The sequence below is a fragment of the Mesocricetus auratus genome, unplaced genomic scaffold (assembly GCF_017639785.1).
Source record: "Mesocricetus auratus isolate SY011 unplaced genomic scaffold, BCM_Maur_2.0 Super-Scaffold_100062, whole genome shotgun sequence".
Taxonomy (NCBI): Eukaryota; Metazoa; Chordata; class Mammalia; order Rodentia; family Cricetidae; genus Mesocricetus; species Mesocricetus auratus.
The window spans coordinates 851,518-873,663 of NW_024429234.1; the positions used below are offsets into that span (position 1 = coordinate 851,518).

At 46.8% G+C, this 22,146-nt stretch overlaps 1 protein-coding gene across 2 annotated transcripts in view; it reads right to left on the reverse strand.

Moving 5' to 3' along the window:
- The window catches only part of Cdh3 (cadherin 3), a 45,937-nt gene extending 24,115 nt beyond the window's left edge, over window positions 1–21,822 (reverse strand). Inside the window, exons 1-2 of one of the 2 annotated variants that reach the window (XM_040736608.1) lie at window positions 21,605–21,822; window positions 21,256–21,376 (exon numbers count right to left, since the gene is read on the reverse strand). In XM_040736608.1, the coding sequence (XP_040592542.1) occupies window positions 21,256–21,376; window positions 21,605–21,652 (169 nt within the window). In that variant the 5' untranslated portion in view covers window positions 21,653–21,822. The remainder of the gene's footprint in view (window positions 1–21,255; window positions 21,377–21,604) is intronic. The other variant, XM_040736607.1, reaches the window with a different exon arrangement.
- Between the last annotated feature and the right edge of the window lie 324 nt (window positions 21,823–22,146).

Here is a 22,146-nt window from a genome sequence, read left to right on the forward strand (position 1 = left end):
TTCTGCAACTTCTAGTAATTTAAGTTTGTCACACTTCTTTTGAATTCTACCTGCAAGGCTACTGCCCCTTCCCCCACAAACATTTTATTTATTTTACATGTATGAGTGCTTTGCCTGCTTGAATCTCTGTACACCAAAGAGGCAAGAAGAGGGGAATGGATTCCCTTGTAACTAAAGGAACAGGTGGTTGTGAACCACCGCGTGGTTGCTGGCAATTGAACCTGGGTCCTTTGGGAGAGCAGCCAGTTCTCTTAACCACTAAGCCATCTCTCCAACCGTTGGAGTTACTGACTACAAGTCACCACCATACATCTAAGGTAGCTCTTAGCCCCCCCCACCATTTTACTTTGTGTTGCTGTGGGGGCAAGCCCAGGGCCAGACAGGTGCTTTAGTATGGAGTTGTACATCCTGAGGGAGGATGGGGAGGAAGCAGACCCCTCACATGCAGGGCTGGTGGGAACGTGAAAGTGACAGCCACTGTGGGAGTCTGGTCGGCAGTTAGGAGTGCTGGCTGCTCTTTCAGAGGGTCTGGGCTCCATTCCAAGCACCCACATCTGTAACTCTAATTCCAGGAGATCTGACACCCTCTTCTGGCCTCCATGAACACCAAGTATGCATGTGGTGCACAGACATACATGTAGACAAAAACACATTAAATAATAAAATTTGAAAAAAATTAAAATGTATTCACAGGCTGGGCATGTAGCTCGGGAGTAGAGTGCTGTCTGACATATACAAAGTCCCAAGTCCAATCTCCAGCATTTTTCCCTTTAAACCAAAAGTGCATGATAAGATGTTCACAGCAGCACTACTCGTCACTGCTACAACTGGAAATGGTCCGCGAAAGCAGCTCGGACAGACACACTGTGGTGTCACCGCATTTCGAATGACTCAACTGCAAGGGCATGCCACAAGGAGCAGAGGGCTGAGAAGCAAAGCCAGATTGAAGGCAGGATGCATGCTTGTGGGGGAAGAGACACCCCCTCCCCCCCAAACAGCCGAAGCTTGTAGTCAAGACAGACCCCGTAATAAAAGACAGAGTAAGAGGAGAAAAACAAGCTCATTAACGTATTCAGTATGTGTCACATGGGTGAAGCCTCCGTGTGGCTTAGACAGAACTTCCTCAACAGTGAACAGTGCAGTTCAAAGTGACAGGACAAAGGGAAGCACTTACAGAGGCAGGAAACTGTGGATGTAAATCCAGGGAGCAAACTGATGCAGGGAGGTTTCTTCACTGACAGCGTGACTTTCAGAAAGGAGCATTCATAGCCTGCTAGGGGGAAAACTGGGAGGGCAGAAAGAGCCTCCTCCCTCTCCTTTCTGCTCTAACCAGACCACCTCTCCCCTACATTGGCATCTGTATCCATCCATCCATCCATCCATCCATCCATCCATCCATCCATCCATCCATCCATCTTTATTTTTTGTGCTATGTACTGAATCCAGGCCTTGCACCCACTGACTACATATTCCCTCACCCCTTTTCTTTCTTTTTTAAAAGGCAAAGTCGTCCTGTACAGCTTTGTAGACCAGGCTGGTCTTGAACTCAGAGTTGTCCTAGGAGCACTGAGATTAAATGTGTGCACCACCATTCCTGTTTTTTTTTTTTTTAAGTATTTTTTTTTCTTTTGGTACTTTTAAAATGCCTCTTTGTTCAAACGTATTTATATCCACAAGGCATTTTCTGGAGCAACACATTTCGGTTTCCTGTAGTATGATTCCACCGTGTGAAGCTAGGAACCTGGCAGAGCTTACGGAGGTAGATGAAGTCAGTGGGGGGGGGGGTGCAGCAGGGCTTAACAACCATCACAAGCCACCTGCAGCCCAGAGTCCAGTGTCAGCTTTCAGAGCCCCAGAGCACACACACCTAGGCAGGATCCTCCTGGAAAGCTGCCGTGTGTGAGTGGGAAGGCAAAGATTGCTTAGAGCTGGCCCTGCCTCCTTGACAAGATGCTCTCTGAGGAGTCCTGGGCTAACACACTTGGCTTGGGGGAGGAAGGGAAGAAAGGGACCTGAACTTGATTCTATTCCAGAGGGTCCCAGGACCCTTGAGAACCATGGAATGGTCCTATCTTTTATTCTATTGCATATGTTTGCAGGCTCTTCCGAGCAATTCTGCATTTCCTTAATCCTAGAAAGACCAGGAACAACAAATATAAGGTAAAGACTAAATCATCTTAAACAACACTGGCATGTACCATCATGTCCAGCTCATAGTTTGTTTGTTTCTTTTCTTTTTTTTTTTTGTTTTTTTGTTTTTTAGAGACAGGGTTTCTCTGTATTGTTTTAGAGGCTGTCCTGGAGGCCGTCCTGGAACTCACTCTGTAGACCAGGCTGGCCTCGAACTCCCGAGTGCTGGGATTAAAGGCCTGTGCCACCAACGCCCGGCTAGCTCATAGTTTCTTAATTAATCTTCATGAAGCAATTTATGAGAAACATTTTAATGCCCATTTTTGAGACTTGGAAACTGAGAGGTTAAAGAAATTCATTAAAGTCACATAGCTATGCAATGAAAATGCCGGGAGTAGTTCCCAGACCTATCTGAAACCTCAGTCATTTCCACAACCACCTCCATCACACTGTCTTTTCCATCTGTCTGAGAGCTTTTCCATTTCCCATTATTCCTCATCTACAAAAATAACAGAGATAATTTTTAAGCCAGTTTTTTGTTTGCTTGTTTTTAACCTCATTGTGTAAGGCTGTTTTTGCCCGTATGTATGTTAGTACACTATACTAACAGTGCGTGTTGAGGAGGCCAGAAGAGAGTATCAGATCCTGTAGACTGGAGCTTTAGGTGGTTTTGAGGGGCCCAATGTGGGTGTTGGGTACCAAACGTGGGTACTCAGCAAGAGCAGTATATGCTCTTAACCACTGAGCCATCTCTGTAGACCCGTACTATTTTTATTTTTAAAAATGTGTTAGTTGTAAGCATCAATGTCTTGATGCAGAAATTGGATTAATTTATTAGAAGCTTATATTTGGAAGACCACCTTTTGACTTCACAGGACCATCATGAATACCATACAAATCAAAACCCCAAAACATGACTCCATCAACCACCAAGAGGAAACTGAACTCCAAGGTGAGATGACTTGCCTAAATCCATACTGCTAAATAGTAGAATTAGAATCAGAACCCTGGCATGGTCAGAGTCTAAAGTCAGATTCTTCAGCAAGGCATCCATTCAAACACTGCCTTGGTGCAACCTGTGCACCTGTGACCTATCCCAGATACCACTCGAAAAGTGCTTATCCCCAAGTACCTCTGAATTCCTACAGGGTGCTCCAAAGCTGCTTTTTCTTGGCCATCCACACCATCCACAAACTGGTCAGCAATGCACGGCTGACAGCGAAAGTACAGAGACAGCCTAAATGCACATCAGTGAGGGACTGACTTCTGTTACATCATCATCCATGCAGCAAAACACCAACCAGAAGCTACAGAAAACTATGAAAAGGGCTGGCAGGGATCTAGCTCAGGGGTAAGTGCTCAAAAAATAAACAAGCTATAGGAGATGGGTGTCCTTATTTTGAGCCTATGAGAAGATCCCAGGGCACAACGTTAATAAAATTTAAAGGTAGAGTGTGGTCTGTTTCCCTGCTAATTTGTTCACATTCGCACTTTATTATTTATTTGATTTATTTATTTATTTATTTATTTATTTTTGGTGACAGTGGGGATTGACAAGGACCTTACACATGCCGGGTAAAAACTCTGTGGGCTACAGCCCTAGTTCATACGCATGCTTTTAAAACTATATCTGAGGGCTGGAGAAATGGCTCAGTGGTTACAAGCACTTCCTGATCAATCACAAGGAATGGAGTTCAAATGTCAGCAGCTATGTCAGGAGGTTCACAAACATTTGTAACTCCAGCTCCTGATGGGAGCTGATGCCCTTTTTTGGCCTCTGCCCCTCTCCTCCCAATAAATAAAATGGAAAAAAAAAAAACCGACAACAACACATTGAAATAAGTATCTCTGAAAAGCAGTTCAAAAGAAATAGGATCCTAGGTAGAGACCCCTGCAGCCAGGACAATGATGACTATCTTAGCCCTTTCTGGAGTCCCATGGTTGCTAACTGTATTGTGCAAAACACTGCCTTAAAATCCACCACGCACGATGTAAGCCCAGAATGTGGGAGGTGGACGCAGGACAATCATGAGTTTACTGTCTTTGTCAGCTGGAGTTTGAAGTCATCCTCAGCTATATGAGACCCGATCTCAAAACGATATAAAAACATGACGGTCACTTTCCTTTCCATTCTTGAACTAAGAGAGGCTCCAGCTAGCACCAATTGTCAGTGATTTCTTTTAATTTTGTCCAGCCACTCTCCTATCCTATCCTTCCAGGTTACTGAGCAGGGAACTAACGACTTCCCCAATACTCAAAAGCCTTAAGCCCTTCCCCAACTCTAAAATATACCATACTCACAAGGAGTCAGTAACCCAGCAAAACCTCCTTCTGTTATCTACACACTACCCCCAAAGGAGTGACAGCACACCCGCCCTGTCTCCTGGCACTCCCCACTAGTACATGGTGCTGGATACTAGCATCTCAGTATCTAGGCTGTCCATCTATTCTCAGAGGGGACAGTGCCAACGATCAAACACCCAGCAGTCATGTATTAATGGGTGTTTCAGCCTCCCCCACAGGCTGCATATTCCAGACATCAGCTCCAACCCACATTCAGCAGGAAGCAGAATACAACCAAGGGGCAGGAGTTCAGGCAGGCAAGGGCATGCTTCAAACACCCACTCTGCTGGAGACACTCGGCTAAGTGTTTTCTTTCCCAGTCTTGGGAAGTAATATCACCTGCAAGGTAGGTATTACAGGTTCCAACCCAGCGACTAAGTAAATAAGAGGTTGTAGGAGGTAACCAGATGGAGGGTGCCTTGACCTGCCCCAGGAAACAGCCTTAGATAGAGAAAGGCCCAACAGCTAGAAGGCAGCAGGATCAGACTTCAAATCTTGAAGGCAGTCAGTGAAGAACAGAGGTCCAGCCAACTTGGGCTGTCAACTGTATGCTTAAGAAATGGCGTGAGCATCTGGGAGTTCAGTCTACTCATCTAAAAAATGGGAATAATAATATGTGCCTGGTCCAGGATAAGCCTTCAATAAAAGGTACGGTAAATCTATGTATGCACAATTAAGCAAGTCCTGGTTTTATCAGCTCCCTTTGTATGCTGTGTATATGTGTGTCATATATATGTATGGTACATACATGTAAGTGACTGTGCTCATAAACACACATGTGGACACCAGATCAATATATCAGGTGTTTTCTCTATCTCTTTCTACCTTACTGTCTTGAAAAAAGTCTCTTACTGTGTCGTCCCCATCCCTGTCCCCCCCTCTCCCACCCCAGCTGGGCTGGCTGGACAGCAAGTCCTCAGGACCATCTAGTCTCCAGTCTCAATGCTGGTTGGAGTTACAGGCACACACAACCAAGCCAGACTTTGATGTGGGGGTTCAAATTCCGGTCTCCACGCTCTCCACGCTCGCAGGACAAGCACTCTTAGCCACGGAGCCATCTCCCTGGTTCCCTCACTCTTTTTTGAGATAAGGTTTGCTACACAGCTCAGTCTGGCCTTAAACAAGTAATTTCTCTGCCTCAGCTTCCCATGTACTAGGATAGCAGGTATGTGCCGCCACACCCAGCTGGCCTTTTTATTTTTAAAAAGATTTAAAATTTTTTTACGTGCACTTTAAAATTTTTTTAGTGTTTTGTTCGAATGATGATGCAGTGCCTGTAGAAGCCAGAAGAGGGTGAGAGATTCTCTGAAACTGCAAATACAGATGGCTGTAAGCAGTTCCGTGGGTACCCCAAACTGAACCTGAGGCCTCTGTAAAAGCAGTCAGTGCTCATAACCCCTGGACTATCTCTCCAGTACGTACCCTCCTCCAGCTAGTCTTTTTTTGAGACCACAGAAAAAAACCATCTCCCAACTGCACAGAGGTTATCTGTGGCTGATACATCAGAAGAGTGGAATACAGAAGAGAGTAGCTGCCCAGTGACCAAGAACACAGAAGAAACTGGTCCCGTCTGCCTCTGGAAGGGCTGTCTGTGGGGGAGGGCAGAGGATGAAGATCTCACAGACACACTGACCTTTCTAGGGAAACTTGCTGGGCATCTGTGAGAACTTGAGTCATTTTTGTAAGTTAGACATCACTGAGGAACTGCTGAGAGGTTAAGCCCTGGGGCAGACCACTACAACTTCCTTCCAGATGCTTCCTGGGTCCTGGGATCAGCAGCTCGTGCCGCTGTCTCAGACTAAGGCTGAGGCCCAAGCCCAGACTCATCATCACTCATCCTGCTCTGGCCTCGCCTTCCTCAAAGAGAGAAGATGCCCGTTCCTGGCTGTGGTAGCTTTGAAGGCCACACATCTTGGCTAACTCAGGGGCATGAATGGGCTTGTGTTACACTCTTTCTGAGGTGAGTTGATGAGCACCAGTGAATACATGATGCAATGGTTCAAACTTTAAGGCTGGAAAACAAAGGCCTAAACAGTTCTGACTTCTACACCAACCCAAGGCCTCCAAGTCCTTTGACTGCTGTAGTAGCCCACTTTCCCTACAGGGGAAGAAGTACCTGCTGGACCTAGGGAAACTGACAGCTTTCAGCTGGGATTGTTTCTATGGAAACTAACAAGAACAACAATGAAAGATGGGCGCCTCAGGTGTCTGCTCTAAATAGGAGACACTCAATGGAACCCGGGGTTCCAGGCTTAGATTCAAAACTCTTCCTCTCTAAAAGCCATCCTGTGAAGGCTGGCCTCAGATCTTAAACTGGCACCACTGTAAACCTTGGACATGAAGAGTCTAGTCTTCGGGGTCCTGGAGCTGTGGAAGAAAGGAAGTATTTTAAATATTTATGCAAACCAATGGGTACTTTGCTGAGGATGTCTGCTTCCCTTTAGGCCAGAAACGCCCAGACACCTTCCCTCCCAATCCTAAGGAAACCCTTGAAAGGGGGGACTGGACTTCTCAGCTGCAATATGAAGGTGCTACATAGCTCCAATGTCCAATTATGTTATATGTCCTTGCAAAAGAAAACAAAAGATCTCTCTCTGAGGACCAAAGACCCAATCTCCCTCATGATATTGGGTGTTTGTCTAGAAGAAAAGGGAAGTATCTACCTGACTAGGCTGTGGCCACATGGCAGCCATGAGAGTGGCAGGAGAAACTGCCCTCAAACTCTCTGTTCTAGTTTGTTTGGGGACATATCTGCCTCATGGAGCAAGCAAGCTTCTAAAGAGTGGTAGGATGGGGGGGCATGTGGAGCTGGTTGGAAAGATGCTGGGATTTTCCTAAGTTAAACTGCATATAAATAAACAACACACTGAGAAATACTAATTAAAAGGCCAAGTACTGGGGAACCAGGTGCTGCTATATACTGTTGGGTTGAGTGGGAATGTAAACTGGCACTTTTCTATCAATTAAAAATCCATAAATAAGCCTTTTGACCTGGCTATGGTGCCAGAAATCATCCCAGATGTGGCAAAAACAGACCTGTGAGGATCCTCAAGTCTGTTAAGTAAGAGAAAAGTAAAGAACTCAATAACCTTCCAATAGAATGCTTAGTTAGGCTGTATTACAGGCATTCAAATATCTAAACTATAGCCTCACATACTATGAAAGAAAACCTCCCAAGGAAAAACAGCGCTCCACAAAGCAGAGAAAAGGTCACAAAGGGCCATTTATAGTACACATCCAACAATTATACAATATTAATAGTTTCACACTGCAAAATGAGGAGAGATGGCGAGAAGCTCCCTGTCTTTGAACCCTATCTACCAGGCATCTTCTAAACAAAGGGATACCAAGATGTCCGGTTGCAGTAGCACACGCTGCTTATATACACCAACACCAAAGGCTGAGGCAAGAGAGCAAAAAAAGATGGCAGTAGAAAACAGTGTTGAACAAGACTGGAACTGAGCAGACCAATGCGGAGAGGCTGTAGGGCAGAGAAGCATGCTGGGAATGTAGCCCACTATGCAGGCTGGGAGCCCCTGTGCTTCTGATAGACTCAGAAGTGGTCCCAGAGCACGCTGGAAGGCCCATCCCCACACCAGCTTCACTGCAGTTCCGGCACACTTAGGGGTTCCAGCGCTTCTCCAGATAGTGGGCAGGCTGAGCGCACCCTGAGGTTCTGGAGATACACCCTGACACTACTGTCTTCTGGAGATCTAAAGGATGTGATTCTTATTTGAAACTCATCAAGAATGTACCACAGATCTTAGGAAGAAAAACAAAATCTTGCTGGGCATGGGTGGTGTGCCCCTGCAACCCAGAACTCAGGAGGTGGAGACAGAAGGATTGGAAGTTCATGTGTTCACAGAGCACAGTCCCGGTCTAACCACATCTACCCAAGACTGTCTGAGAAAACAAAAACAAAAGGGCTAGAGAGATGGCCCAGAGATTAAGAGTACCTATTTCTCCTGGCTTGGTCCCTCAGCACTCACACTGGGTGGCTCACAGCCGCCTGTAACTGGTTCCGGTTCTGCAGTTCTTCTCTGGCTTCTACCAGCACTAGCATGCATGTGATGCACACACACTCATGTAGGCACATATAGATACTGTAGCAGTCTCCTCCTAGAACCAATCATTCCTTCCTGCCAGGGAGCTCCTTGAGAAGGGAGGTAAACAACTCAAGGCAGCTTCAGGAAGTACCTGAAACTGAGCAGGTTCACCCCTCACCCCCAATCAGAGTAAGCAGTTTCCAACAGCAAAGAACTCTCAGAACCACTGAACTGCCAAGAAGACCAAGACCAGACCAGCTGTCTGGAGAAGGCAGAGATCAGCTGGGCTGCCTAGAAGGGTTAGACCTGTGTCCCTTGGAAAGGACACTTTCCAACCTGATGAGCTGTCTGCAGGCAGTGCAGTGAGCTCCAGGTTTCCAGCTTTTTTGAGCTGTCACATATGCTGGGTTAGGCTTTGGTGATGTTTTTGTCTTATTTTTGTTACACAACACATAACATATACATAAAAAAACAAGTCTTTAAAACAATCAAAACCCCTCAAAACCATTAATATACAATCCTTATCTCCACTTTCCAGCCACATTGTCTCCCCTCCTTTTCTAACTCCTCCTCACCCCCCCACCACACAACAAGATCTCACTATGTAACCAAGGATGGCCTCAATTTCACAATCCTCAGAGCTTCATCTCCTGAGTGCTCAGATACAAGTAAGTGACACCTGCTATCAGTAGCTATGTGTGAGTTTTTTTTTGTTTGTTTGTTTGTTTGTTTGTTTTCAAGACAGGGTTTCTCTGTGGCTTTGGAGGCTATCCTGGACCTCACTCTGTAGACCGGGCTGGTCTCGAACTCACAGAGATCCTCCTGGTCTACAAGAGCTAGTTCCAGGACAGCCTCTAAAGCCACAGAGAAATCCTGTTTCGAAAAACCAAAAAAAAAAAAAAAAAAAAAAAAAAAAAAGGGCCAGATGTGGTGGTGCACGAAGGGACTCTAGCCAGCCTGGGCCTGGCAAACGTGACTCTGGCAGGCCTTGCCCTTCTCCCCAAATCCCTCTGCCTTGCTAAAAAACCATTACAGAGATTGCATCCCTAAAGCTAGTCACCAAGGTACTTCCTCTTCCTGAGGCTGACTACCAAGGTCCAGCTATCAAAAGTCCAGCAGTCAAAAGTCCCCTTCTGCTACCCTAATTAACATGCCCAATTAAAATTAAACACCTCATCCTAACACGGGGTTCTCCCCCTTTTCCTTTATAAACTGCCATTTTCCTATGTACCATGTCTGTCTCCTCTCCACCCAGGGGCAGTCTGTTTCCCCTTTCCTTCATTCCCTTTCCTTTCTTCCTTGCCCTCTATCTCCTGTCTCTGTCTCTTACTCTCTGCCCTCTGCCCTGAGACCTCTATTTTATAGATGAAAAACTAAGGTGCAGTGATAGATTAAACAGTCTGACCCAAGAGCCGCAGGTAGTAAGTGAACAAACAGACCCAGCCCAAGCCCCCTACATGTCATATTATTGGTAAACCTTATGCAAACCTCAACTATACAAGTTTGAAATGAGAGGTTGGAGAGATGGCTCAGCAGTTAACACTGGCTAGTCTTCCCGAGGACCCGGGTTCAATTCCTAGCACCTACATGGGAGCTCACAACTGTCTCTAACTCCAGTTCCAGGGGATCTGACACCCTCTTACACACACATGCATACAGGCAAAGCACCAATGCACACAAAATAAAAGCAAATAATAATAAAAAGACAAGTTTGAAATGATTCTACAAACAAAGATGCCTTTTGTGTACAAAGTTTAAAGACACACACATTCTTGTATTTGGGGAGTGAGAGCTCAGAGTTGAAGAGTCCTGGCTGCTCTTGCAGAGGACCTGGTTTGGTTCCCAGCACCCACATGGTGGTTCACAACTGTCTACAACTCTAGTTTCTGGGATCTGATGCCCTCTTTTGACTTCCCTAGGCACCGGCATGGACATGATGCACTTGCATACATGCAGGCAGAACAACATAGAAAATAAACCTCAAAAAAACTTCAACAGAACCCAAATCCCAAATTTCTCGTATCAAAAAAGAAATGTAGAAAGTCACAATTGCTAAGCTGCAGAGACTGTGGAACAGTAAAACTTCCATCTGCCCAGAGCCACGTACACGCGTCACATTTGTTCATATGGAAACATATGTCTCAAATCATGGGTGTTATGACTTATTTGAGGTTTTTCAGAATGCACCCTTTACATCAATGCAACTGTGCCCTGTGCAAGACTGTCTACCACAGCAATATCTGGGATTAAGAAAGAATTTATAAATCTCTTTCAAGGGAAAATAAGATCAGAAGTGAGTGTCTGCTTTAAGACTGGAAACTAACTTTAGCGAGCAAAAGACCTGCTAGAAGAATTTGAAGTCTAAAGAAAACTTTGAGGGAGAAAATGTGTTTTCTTTCTTGTTCTGTTTGAGCCTGTTTCAAGCTCTGAGTGGCTGAGAAAAATAATGTTGGCATGAATACATTTGGCAGTTTACTTCTAAGTCATTCAATTTTAAACTGTCTTGATTCTTGGTGATTTCAGATGCTTTAGAAATATTCATATTATGGAGTCATAAAAATGTTACTGTGAAAACTAATGATTTTTAAGCAGTGTAGATGCCTTATCTTGAGCTTGCAGCACAGTCTGACCATAAAAAGCTCAGTTTGTCCGGATGGGATTAAGACGCACAGTTCACTCCATCATTTTTCAGTTGCTGTCTTTCCTAATAAGGCGACTCCTGATAAATATCTAAAAATCCAAACACTTCACAATTTTTGTGCTAGTTCCTTCCCACCACCACATCTGTAAAAGATAAAAACAGAGGGCTGGCTCAAATAAATCATGTCCTGTCTTCCATTAGAAGACTCCAAAGTGGTTAAAATCAAGATAGATGTGCAGTTCACAGTCTGGAAAGATGCCTGCACCTCTAAACTAGCAGAGCAAGCTATACAGTAACAAGTATGCATGACATAGTCCAGGTGTTAAAAATTCCTGCATGCAAGCTTACGTTTTTGTACAGAAAAAGATCTATACAATGGGGCCATCAAGACAGCTCAGCCGGTAAATAAGTTTGCTGCCAAGACTGATAACCCGATTTTAATTGCTGGTGCCCATACTGCAGAAGGAAAACACCTGACTCCAGCAAGTAGCCATACATACAAATAAATAGTTTTAAAAAATTAAAAAGGTCTACAAAATAGGAATATGTTAAGCCACTAACTGTGCTTGCCCTTAACGAGTAGGATCCAGAAAAAGAACTATCTATCCTGCATTTATTTATGATTTGCTGCTATTGACAGGGAGTCCAAATTCTGTGTCTGCTAAGATCAGTGTGGTCCGGGGTGGGGTTGGGTGGTGGTGGTACTTAACTGACTTCAGTTTCCTCACCTGTAAAACTAGGTGATTGTATCTCCCTCAAACAATGTTTGAGCTTTAATGAACTGGGACACATCAAGTGCTTAGAATCATGCTTGTCACATAGAAAGTGCCACATGTGTAAAAATGTTTGTATCTATAGGGAGCACATGTGCATAGCTTAATTAAAAATCTCAGGGGTAGCCGGGGGTTGGTGGCACATGCCTTTAATCCCAGCACTCAGGAGGCAGAGGCAGGTGGATCTCTGTGAGTTCGAGGCCAACCTGGTCTACAGAGCAAGTTCCAGGACAGCCTCCAAAGCAATACAGAGAAACCCTGTCTCAAACAAACAAAACCCCCCAAAAACAAAACAAACAACCCCCCAAAATAAAACCAACCAACCAACCAAACAAACAAACAAAAAACCCCTCAGGGATTAGAGAGATAAGATAACTACTGTCTCAGAGACCAAAGGCAGGGGTGAAACAGTGGGAGTAGGGTTCAGTCCAAACTGGGAAATGTAAGAAAATTCTGGAATGGGAATAAAGACCATAAAGGACAAGGGGAAAAAGCCCTGGGAGCCTGTTGGGAAGTGGGTGGAGGGACTCCATAGGGAGAGGGCAGGGTGTGGGACTGCTGTCTTGTTCTGGCCTGTATGTGGGGAGCTCACAAGGAGCTATTTACCCCATGCCTGAAGGTACAAGACAGGGCTTGTCCTGTGAAGGTAGCTCAGCCAGCAGTCAGCCTGAAGCAGGACACTCGGGATGTGCCAAGGGGCATAGAACCTTTAGCAGACCCTCCAACTGTCTCTAATTGTCTGCACAGTCTTATCTCTTCATTGCCCTGGGACACTGGTGGCATTCTGAGTCTGTAGGTGGAGCTTAAAGGAGCTTGCCTCAGGTCACACAGTTTGGGGTGAGCATCATAGATGGAAAATTCTCTCTTCCTTTAAGTGCTTAGGTATATAACCCATGTGCGTCCCTTCTGGGTGGTTTAACAAGAGTCTAAAGGAATGGTTCTCCCACCTTAGCCTCCTGGGCACTAGGATTAGACTTGTGCTATATGCTCAGTTTAGATGGTAGCTCTTATTTCTCTATAAAATGACCAAGGACAGTGAGATGGGTCAGTGGGTAAAGGTGCCTGTCACCAAGCCTGATGACCTGAGTTTGATCCCCAGGATCCACATGGTGGAAGGAGAGAACCAACTCCTGCAACCTGTCCTCTGACCTCCAAGTGCCTGCTATGGCACACATGTGTATATATATACACATAATAATAACAGAAGACAGATCAAGGAAGGAGCTATATGGGCCTCAAGTTTGAGAACAAAAGCCAGGCTTGGTAGGACACAAATGTAATTCTTCTACCTAGGAGGCTGCGGCAGGAATCTTTTAGAAATATGTACACATACCCCTAATGCACATGATTCTAGGGGATCAAAGACTTGCTAATCATGCAGTCTACCACTGCTAGCTGTACCTCCAGTTCTCTGAAGCAGTCTATGTATTTATCGAGACAAAGTCTTACTACGTAGAGCAGGCTGCTCTACCCACAATCTTCTGCCTCAGACTCTTGAGTAATAGAATTACAGGCATGCGCCATCATGCCCAGCTTCCAGACTCCTTCTATTCTCCTGCCTCCATCTCTCAAGAACTAGGATCCCTGGGATGTCCCACAGCACCTGGCCCTTAAGCACTCTCAAATGCGCAAAGATGGGATCCTGAGGGGACAGGAAAGCCTGGGATCACACCTCCTCAGTCCACAGCTCTCCATTCAAACCCTGAGAGGAAGCAGCCCGCCATATCTTCTTATTGAGTCAGATTCCCCCACCACCTGGCTGTGTGGCTCTGAGCCTTCTCCTCTGATGTCAGTGACAAAGCCAAAGCTGTGAGCTCAAAGAAGCGGTCCAAGAGAACGGAAGCTGTTTACTGGGCTTTCTTTCCTAGGATGAGGCATTTCTAGTAGGGCCAGGGTAGCAGCAGCCTGCTGACTAGGTAGGTAGTGTAGTTTCTAGACCTTTGCTGCTGAAGCTCCTGGGAACCCAGAACCATGAGGTTTGGAATCTAGTAGTGGCGGAGAAAAGAGGGGGTGGCGTCTCTCGAGCTCTATTATCCAGGGCCAGGGGTGGGAGGTGTGAGTTGAGGAGAGGCAGAGGATGAACAGCCTAGGGCAGTGTCCACTAAGAATGTCAGCCTGAGCCCTAACAGGCCTGGTATCTGGACCCCACCCCCTATCCTAAAGGAGATGCCAGAACTGTTGGACGGAAGTGTTCGCCCTCACCACTCCAGTTCTCGGTGATTAACAGAGGCCAGGGGAGGGAACAGGAATTCAAGGCTCCTGAGTCACAAGTTAACTATTTCCAATCTTCCCAGAGCTTGGCTGGGGCCAGGGGACTTGCAATAGCATTCCCTCAACCACTTGGATTCCCACATGCTTAGTACTGTACACTTAGGGGGCTTCAAAGCCCGTTTCCACAACTGTCTTATAGTGACACTGGGCAAGTTACAAAATTGCTAATGTAGGTTTCCAGTCAAGCTAAATGGGGCCAATTCTACCTCCCCCACTCCCCCCCCAGGCCCTTTTAGGAGGATTAAAGGGGCTTATTATATAAAGTACAAAGTGTGACTCTGGAAGGCAGTAAGCTCTGAGGAGTGGCACTTAGGGGCAGGAGAGATGAGTGAGTGGGTAAAGGCACTTGCCACCACGCCTGACAACCACGTTCAATGCCTGGATCCCTCATGGCAGAAGGACAGAACTGATTCTTGCAAGCTGTCCTCTGACCTCCTCCACATAGGCATCCATGCACATCCATGAACACAAAACAAATAAATGTAATAAAAACAGGAGATGGCATTTAGGCTGGTGGCTTTTGAACTTTTCTTGCCAGTTCCTCTGTCCAAATAAACAAAGTGAGGGGTAAAGAAAGGTCAACGCATGAAACATCTTCTGGTCCGAGGAAAGCCAGGGAGGAGAGGCAAGGGGGGAGGGGACACTGAACACGACTGAGCATGAGGGTTCAGGATCCTGGCTCGGAGGAAGGCTTCGGCAAGGCTATGACAATGCCTAAACATCTGGCCTGCCTTTCCTGAACACTACCTTGCCGCCCTGGGTGAGGCTCAGACTGTCCTAAACAGCTCTCGCTTGCTGTCCCCAGCTGACACTCTGTGGTGGAGACATATGAAATGATTTAGTCCTGGAACCCACGCCGATCACCTGCAGGATCACTCCCAGCCATCTCTCATGTCCAACACTCTAGCCTAGCTCCTTCCCAGCCTCTAAGGCATCACTTCCTATGCGTCCCATCCTAGTATTTAGTCCCATCTAATGCCATCTCAATCCCTACCCACCCCAATACTTATTTTGCCTGTCTCCACTTTTCAAAGTCGTCTTTGAAGCTTGGGGGTTTTGTACATTTGTTCACTAATGTATTCCCAGCACCTAGAACAGAGCCTGGCACACCTGCAATCCCAGCACTAAGGAGGCTGGGAAAGGGGATCATGACTATGAGGCTAGCCTGGACTACATAGCGAGAGCCTGTCTAAAGTAGGGTGGGGCATGGGGTGGGTGTTGAATTGAGGATTAGCTATTATAATTGCCTGGAAACTGACCTGTGTGTATTTCTAACTGGGAGTTCATAGGAAGCTATGGGTCTTGCTAGTCTCTGAATATCTCACACCAAGTACATGTCCAGGCACTGGGGCCTGGATGACCACTTCAACTTGGCTTTAGCTCTCAGACACTTCACTGCTTCTATAATCAGGGGTGAACTGGATTTGGCCATGGGGCAAAATGAGAAAGCTGCCGCCCTCCCTTGCCCTGGTCAAGAAAATTACATTTATTAGCCAGGTGCTGGTGGTGCACATCTTTAATCCCAGCACTTGGGAGGCAGAGGAAGGTGGATCTCTGTGAGTTCCAGGACAGCCAGGACCACACAGAGAAATCCTGTCTCAAAAAACCAAAAGACAAGTAATAAATAAATAAAATACATTTATTTAGTTAGTTATGGCAGGGAAGGAGAAAGTCAAATTACCTGGTATGCATACGGTGGTCAGAGGACAACCTGCAGGAATGGTTGTCTCCTTCCACCATGTGGGTCCCAGAGATCAAATTCAGGTCTCTGAGTTTGTCTTGGGAACAAGCACCTAATGTGCTGCCATCTTGCCATCTTCAACATACGCTATTCTTCAACGTCAAGTCTCCCTGATCCTTCCTGTCACACCCAGTCCAAACATCTGACAGAACTTAAGCTTCTGGCCCTAATTACTCACTGTCCATCATAAGCAACACCTTCCTGATACAGTAGGGAGGTGAGGACACTCGTCCTGGGTAACCTAGGAACAGAGTGCTATGAAGGAGGTGACTAGAGCTTTGAGACCTGCTCCCCTGACACCGGATGGTGAGATAGGGCAGAGTCTTCAGCAACCAGCCCTCCCCCTGCTAAGCCAGGCAGGCAGCTGGCGGGGTTCCAAACCCCAGTTCCCTACCATTCATTCCTCTGAGGCAGATTTATGGGGCACTACAGAATCCCCTTGGGCTATGGAAGCAGCCAACCAGGATTTACATTCTGGACTTACTGGTGACTGCTCCAGTGACTCCATTTTATCCACTTTACAACTAAGGGGAAGGGACCAGCACCTGCTTTGCCAGGCAGCCATAGCACTAAAAAACAGCTCACACCAGACTGTAAGCTTCCCAAAGGCAGGGACTTTTAATTCATTCACTGTTAGATGCCGTTCTTGAGATCCAGAAACATGCAGATAGCGACTACATATTTACTGAAAGAATAAACTGTAACTCCAAACTAAAGGATGGTTTTTATAGTAGTAGCTGAGCTAACACAACCATCTTAAACTCAGGCTCAGTCAAGTTCATTAGTGAAAGCTGAAGCTTCCTATGAGTAGCCCCCAGCCTTACCCAAAGGCTTCTTAAGAGTTGGTTGATACTGCTGAGGGGGTCACAATTAGAACCCTTTACCAATGTCATGAAGCTGTTTCTCTCAATGATTGACATCGGATATGGGGAGGTGGCTGTGGTTCCTCACTCCTGACCACCGCACTCACACCCCACAAGTTCCCTCCTCACTTCTCCTTCATCTCTGCTCTCAGATCACACTTGCAGGACTAGGGAACCCCCACTGGGAGGGGCCAGAATAGGGGAAACAACCCTGTTACCTTTCCTTCCAGATGAACTTCTCTAGTCAAGCTCCTAATACTAGGCCCCTGAGAGACTGTCTCCCCATGGAGAAATGTTTTTGGAAAATCCTACAACAAAAAAATCTGACTAGCTGAGCATGGTGACATATGCCTTTAATCTCAGCACTCAAGAGACAGAGGCAGAGCAGATGGGTCTCGATGAGGCCAGCCTAGTCTAAATAGTGAATTCCAGGCCAGCCAGGGTTAATAGTAAGAGCCTGTCTCAAAAAGCCGAACAAACAGGGGTGGAGAGATGGTTCAGACATTCAAGGCTAGGCTTACAACCAAGACAACAACAATCAAAGAAACAAAAGACTAAGTGCTCATAGAATAGGGACTGTGACTGGTGGCTGTGAGGTTCGAGATCTAATATTCATTCTGATTCCTCCTCCCACAAACATGGAGTCAGAAAATTCTTTAAATCTTAACTGGGTGCTGCAACCATGACCGGGATAAAATCACAACCACTGGAGTTCCTTTTGTAAAATGGGTTGGCTAGCCAGGTATGGGAGCAGAGGCAGGAAGATCTCTTTGAGTCCAAAAACAGCCTGATCTACATTAAGAGATCCTATCTTTTAAAAAAGGGGGTGGAGGACACAAAATAGGCTGACCTTCACAAAGCCTGTCTTGATTTCTTCCAATGGACCTGCTGGGCCTTGGGCAGGCAGCAGGAAGTAAAGTTCTGTCTGGGAGCCTCAAAGATGTTTACCAACCATTGAACAAATTAAAACCAGGAAGCCATACCTTTGTTTCTCCACCTTTAAAGCTTCTGGCAGGGTTTGGCTATGGGGTTTCTCAAGTTCTAACTCTGAGATTAAGACCTCAAAGTATTTAATATTCACCTTCGCTGCTTCAATGGAATGACAGGAGGGTAAAGCAAGCTCAGAGTTGTAGAGGAGCTTTGAAGAAGAAGGCAGGCATAAACAAGGTGTTAATTATACCAGATCTTTTCTTTGAGCTCAACTTCATAGCCGCTTGTAATATTCCTAACCCAGGGGCAAGGAGGAACGATTGTAATATGGAAAGTATTGTTTGTTCATCCAAACTTGAGGGTTTGTATGTACCCGCAGGATAACCCTTTCAACTTAGTCAGATCCAGGGACATCGAAGTTCTAAAAGCAGGAACTAGGGTGGCGGCAGCAAAGTAGGAACATCTCAGCAGTTGAAGACCATGAAGAAATACATTGGGGAATAAGACTTGTATATCTTTGTTGTTGTTAGGGAGTTTCATTCATTTTAGTTGTTAAATTTTAGTTTTGCAGGGGCGGGAGAGATGGCTGGGTGGTTGAGACCACTGGCTGCTCTTCCACAGGACTCGGGTTCAATCCCAGCACCCACATGGCAGCTCATAGCTGTCTGTTAACGCCAGCGAATACAATAAAATTAAATGAAATTTAAAATGTAGTTTGCAGAACTAAGGAGCAATCCCAAGGCCTCGTCCTGCCACTGAGCTATACCCACAACTGTATTTATTTTCTTTAAGAGATGGAATCTTGCCAGGCAGTGGTGGTGTATGCCTTTAATCCCAGTTCTCTGGAGGCAGAGGCAGGGATATCTCTGTATGTTCAAGGCCAACTTTATCTATATAGCAAGTTCCAGGACAGTCAGAGCTAAAAAAGATATGGAATCTTGGGTTGGAGAGATAGCTCAGTTGTTAAGACCTGTAGTTGCTCCTGTGGAGGACTTGGGTTCAGTTTCCAGCATTCATATCCAGTGGCTTACAAGCCCTGTATCTTCAGTTCCAGAGAAAGGCGGAGCCCTTTTCTGGCCTCTGTGAGCACACATGTGATGGACATACATACATGCAGTCTGTCTCTCTCTCTCTCTCTCTCTCTCTCTCTCTCTCTCTCTCTCTCTCTCTCTCTCTCTCTCTCTCTACACACACACACACACACACACACACATACACACACTAAGGGTACTGAGTTGGCTCAGCATGTGAAAAATCTTGCTGGATAAGCCTGAAAACTTGAGTTCAATCTTGGGAAATCATAGAGGAAGGAGAGAATAGACTCCTGGATGCACCCTGGCCACAATAATATTGGTTTTTTGTTTTTGTTTTTGTTTTTTTGAGATAGGGTCCAGGCTAGCCTGGAACAGGCTCTGCAGACTGTCTCTGCCTCCTGAGTGCTGATATTATATGAGTCTACCACCACACCAAACTAATTAAGAGAGAGAGAGAGAGAGAGAGAATTTTGCTACATTTTCTATGTTAGCCCTCAATTCCCAGGGCCAAGAGATTTTGTCCCAGTCTCTGGGGTAGCTGGGACTACAAGCATGCTGTCCAGCCTCGACAGTCTCAACATAATAGCACCACACCAGCCCAGAAACTTACTCTTGCTTAAAAACCACAGTGACTTCCCATTTCCAGGGACATCTACTCCAAGAGTCAGTAATGTCTGCAGAGAAAACCAAGGCGTGCCAAGCATATTAGTCCACTCTTTTGTTTTATAAACCAGGTGCATTCTTGGCACAAACCTACCATTTTCACAATCATAAACCAGACATCCCAGAAAGCAGAATTACCTTAGGAAAAAAAAAGTTTTAAAATTGGTGACATCACCAGGAAGCACTGGCCAATCCAACTATGCAATCAAAAACCTGATCAGCACTTCCCCACAAGCTAGAGCCAAATAAAGTGACAGCTAATCTGATAGATATACATATATCTTCAGTAAGGAACTCAAAGCCATACCTGCTGGGAATACAGCAGAGAATGTGATGGTGGGGTGAGGGTGGGGAGGTGGATTTGGCAGAGGTTTGGTTAGCCATAGAGCTTCCTCAGGGAGCTGGAATTGGATTTGGGGCCCTGCCCAAGTTAACATTTTTACAGGTTGGCTCAGTTGCAGTTTGTTAGCCCGCCAGTAATAAACCCATGTGCAAGAATTTAAAGTTTATGGGGCATGGCCTCTTAATGCCTGGGCTCCGGCTCCCTAAAGCCAAGCCTTTAAGAAACCTAGCCTAGCCTGGGTGTTAATTATTTTGTCAATCTGCAGTTATTTGAGCAAAGTTTCTTGTTTGTTTTAAGGAGTTCTACAGACTCAAGGACCTCACTTTTTTTTTTTTTTGAGAAACAAAGGAGAGTCATTCTGCCCTTAAGCTTTGACACCCCCATACATGTGTATGTAGGGTGATTGTTCTTCGATGGAAGCACTAAAAAATGCTAGGTGGCAAATGTCTTGAAAGTCGTTTTAACAAAAATCCCCTCCCCAGAAAAATGCATGCAAAAGTTCTCTGGAACTTCACTCAAGGACCCCGAGTTACTCTCCTGATTTAAAAACGCAGGTCTGATCTACAAAGATAACTCCAGTGCTCGCTTCGGCAGCACATATACTAAAATTGGAACGATACAAAGATAACTCCATTGTCCTCTCTCTAGTTAGGAGCCCCCACCAGCTGGTTGATGCTCGGGTCTCAGCACCAAATGACCCTCTACTTTCAAGTTTTTTTTTTTTAGCTTGAATGGAGAAAAGTGCAACAGAAAGATCAAAATGTGCTTTGATCGTTCACTCAGTCTCCGGCCGGCTTGGGACACAGATGCGTCCCCCACCCCCACCCCGGAGACTCAAGTGATCTAACATCCTACTATCAAGATGCTTGGAGTGCGGGACTTGGTGTGTCCCTCAAACGCGATGGCCTTCTCCCAGGTATGCCAGGCCATTCGCAGGCAGGCTGCAGGGGCGCAGGCCCTCCGGGAAGGGCAGGGTTAAGAGTGCATTCCAGTCCGGGAAGAAGGGGGGTGGGGAGGGCAGCCCGGAGAAGAGAAACAGACCCGGTCTGTCTGTCGGAGACACAAAGCACGGTTCACAAAGGGGGCCCGAGGAGGGCGAAGGGGGCTGGCCCGGGGCACCGCTCATCCCCACACCTGTGCGGGGGTTGTGGGAAGAATGTGCATGGCGCATTCCTCGGCTGTGGCCGGCGCGGGAGGCTTTCCACGTCGGGGCTGGGTGAGGGGCTCTGCCGCGAGGCACTCAGAGATCAAGACAAGCAGCCACTGCGGGGCAAGGACGTTAGTGGGCGCACCGTTGCTCAGTCTTCTCGAGCCTTTCCAGCCCGGGAGCCACTTTCTGCGCTTACTCAGGATATGAAGTAGCCCCACACATCCCCAGCTCTGGTTCGGACACCCCACCGGAGGGCCACAGCAAAGCAGACCAAATATGGTCTTCCGCACAGAAGTTCCATCCAGGCTGGCTGCAGGAGGGTCTTACCTTTCCCCAGCGCTTGGCTGGGCTCCAGATCAGTTCCTCCCACCTCCAAGGTCACTTCAGCTTCCCCGAAGTCTGCCAGATAGGGCTCGGAGGCCAAGCTTGGTAGCCAGCAAACCTGAGTCTTGAGAGCAGAAGGGTTAAGAGGGAGGCTGAGTCACAGGCGTGCCCGGTTCTGCACACCCATCCTTGGGAGTCCTCCCTCGGTGGGCCTCCGGGACAACCTTGGCCCCAAGGAACACACCTTGAGGTCCGTGCCCCACCACCCCCCGCCCGACGCCCGCAGCGGGAGAACCCCGCCCGCCCTCCAGGGAGCAATCTGAGTTAGGACTAGGGCAAGGCACTGTGGTACCTGAAGCAGAAGGAGAAGGGAGGCGAGAGGCCCTCTAAGGAGTCCCATGACGGAAGGAAAGTGAAGAGGCTGCGGCAACGGTAGGCTACTCCGCTAAACTCCTGGTAGAGCTTTGAGCACCGCGGCTCGCTGGAGCCCGCGGGAGGAGGAGGAGGCCAGGTGCGCTCAGGTAGTTGCTGATTGGTCCAACGTCACAAGATCCCGCCCCCTCGCAGGTGGGGCCGTGGCTCGCTTGCCAAAGGCACCAGCGAAGCCCATGCGAATCCTCCCTGCTACCCTCCTGCGTCCTCCCTGCTCTTCTGGAACTATTCCTGAAAGGTACCCCGTGGCTCTCGCAGGTTCTGGCTTCGCTGGAAGATAGTATAACAAAGCAAAACCCCTAATCCACTCCACCTCAGACTCCGCAGCACGGGAAGACAAATATTCCATTGCTGGCAACTGCAATGGAAAAAAAGTGGAGACGCATCTGAAACCCGACAAAAAACAGAGGCTCCCCATTCATGCTGCCGGAGGCTTTGCGTTCAAAGCTTTGATGGAGGCAG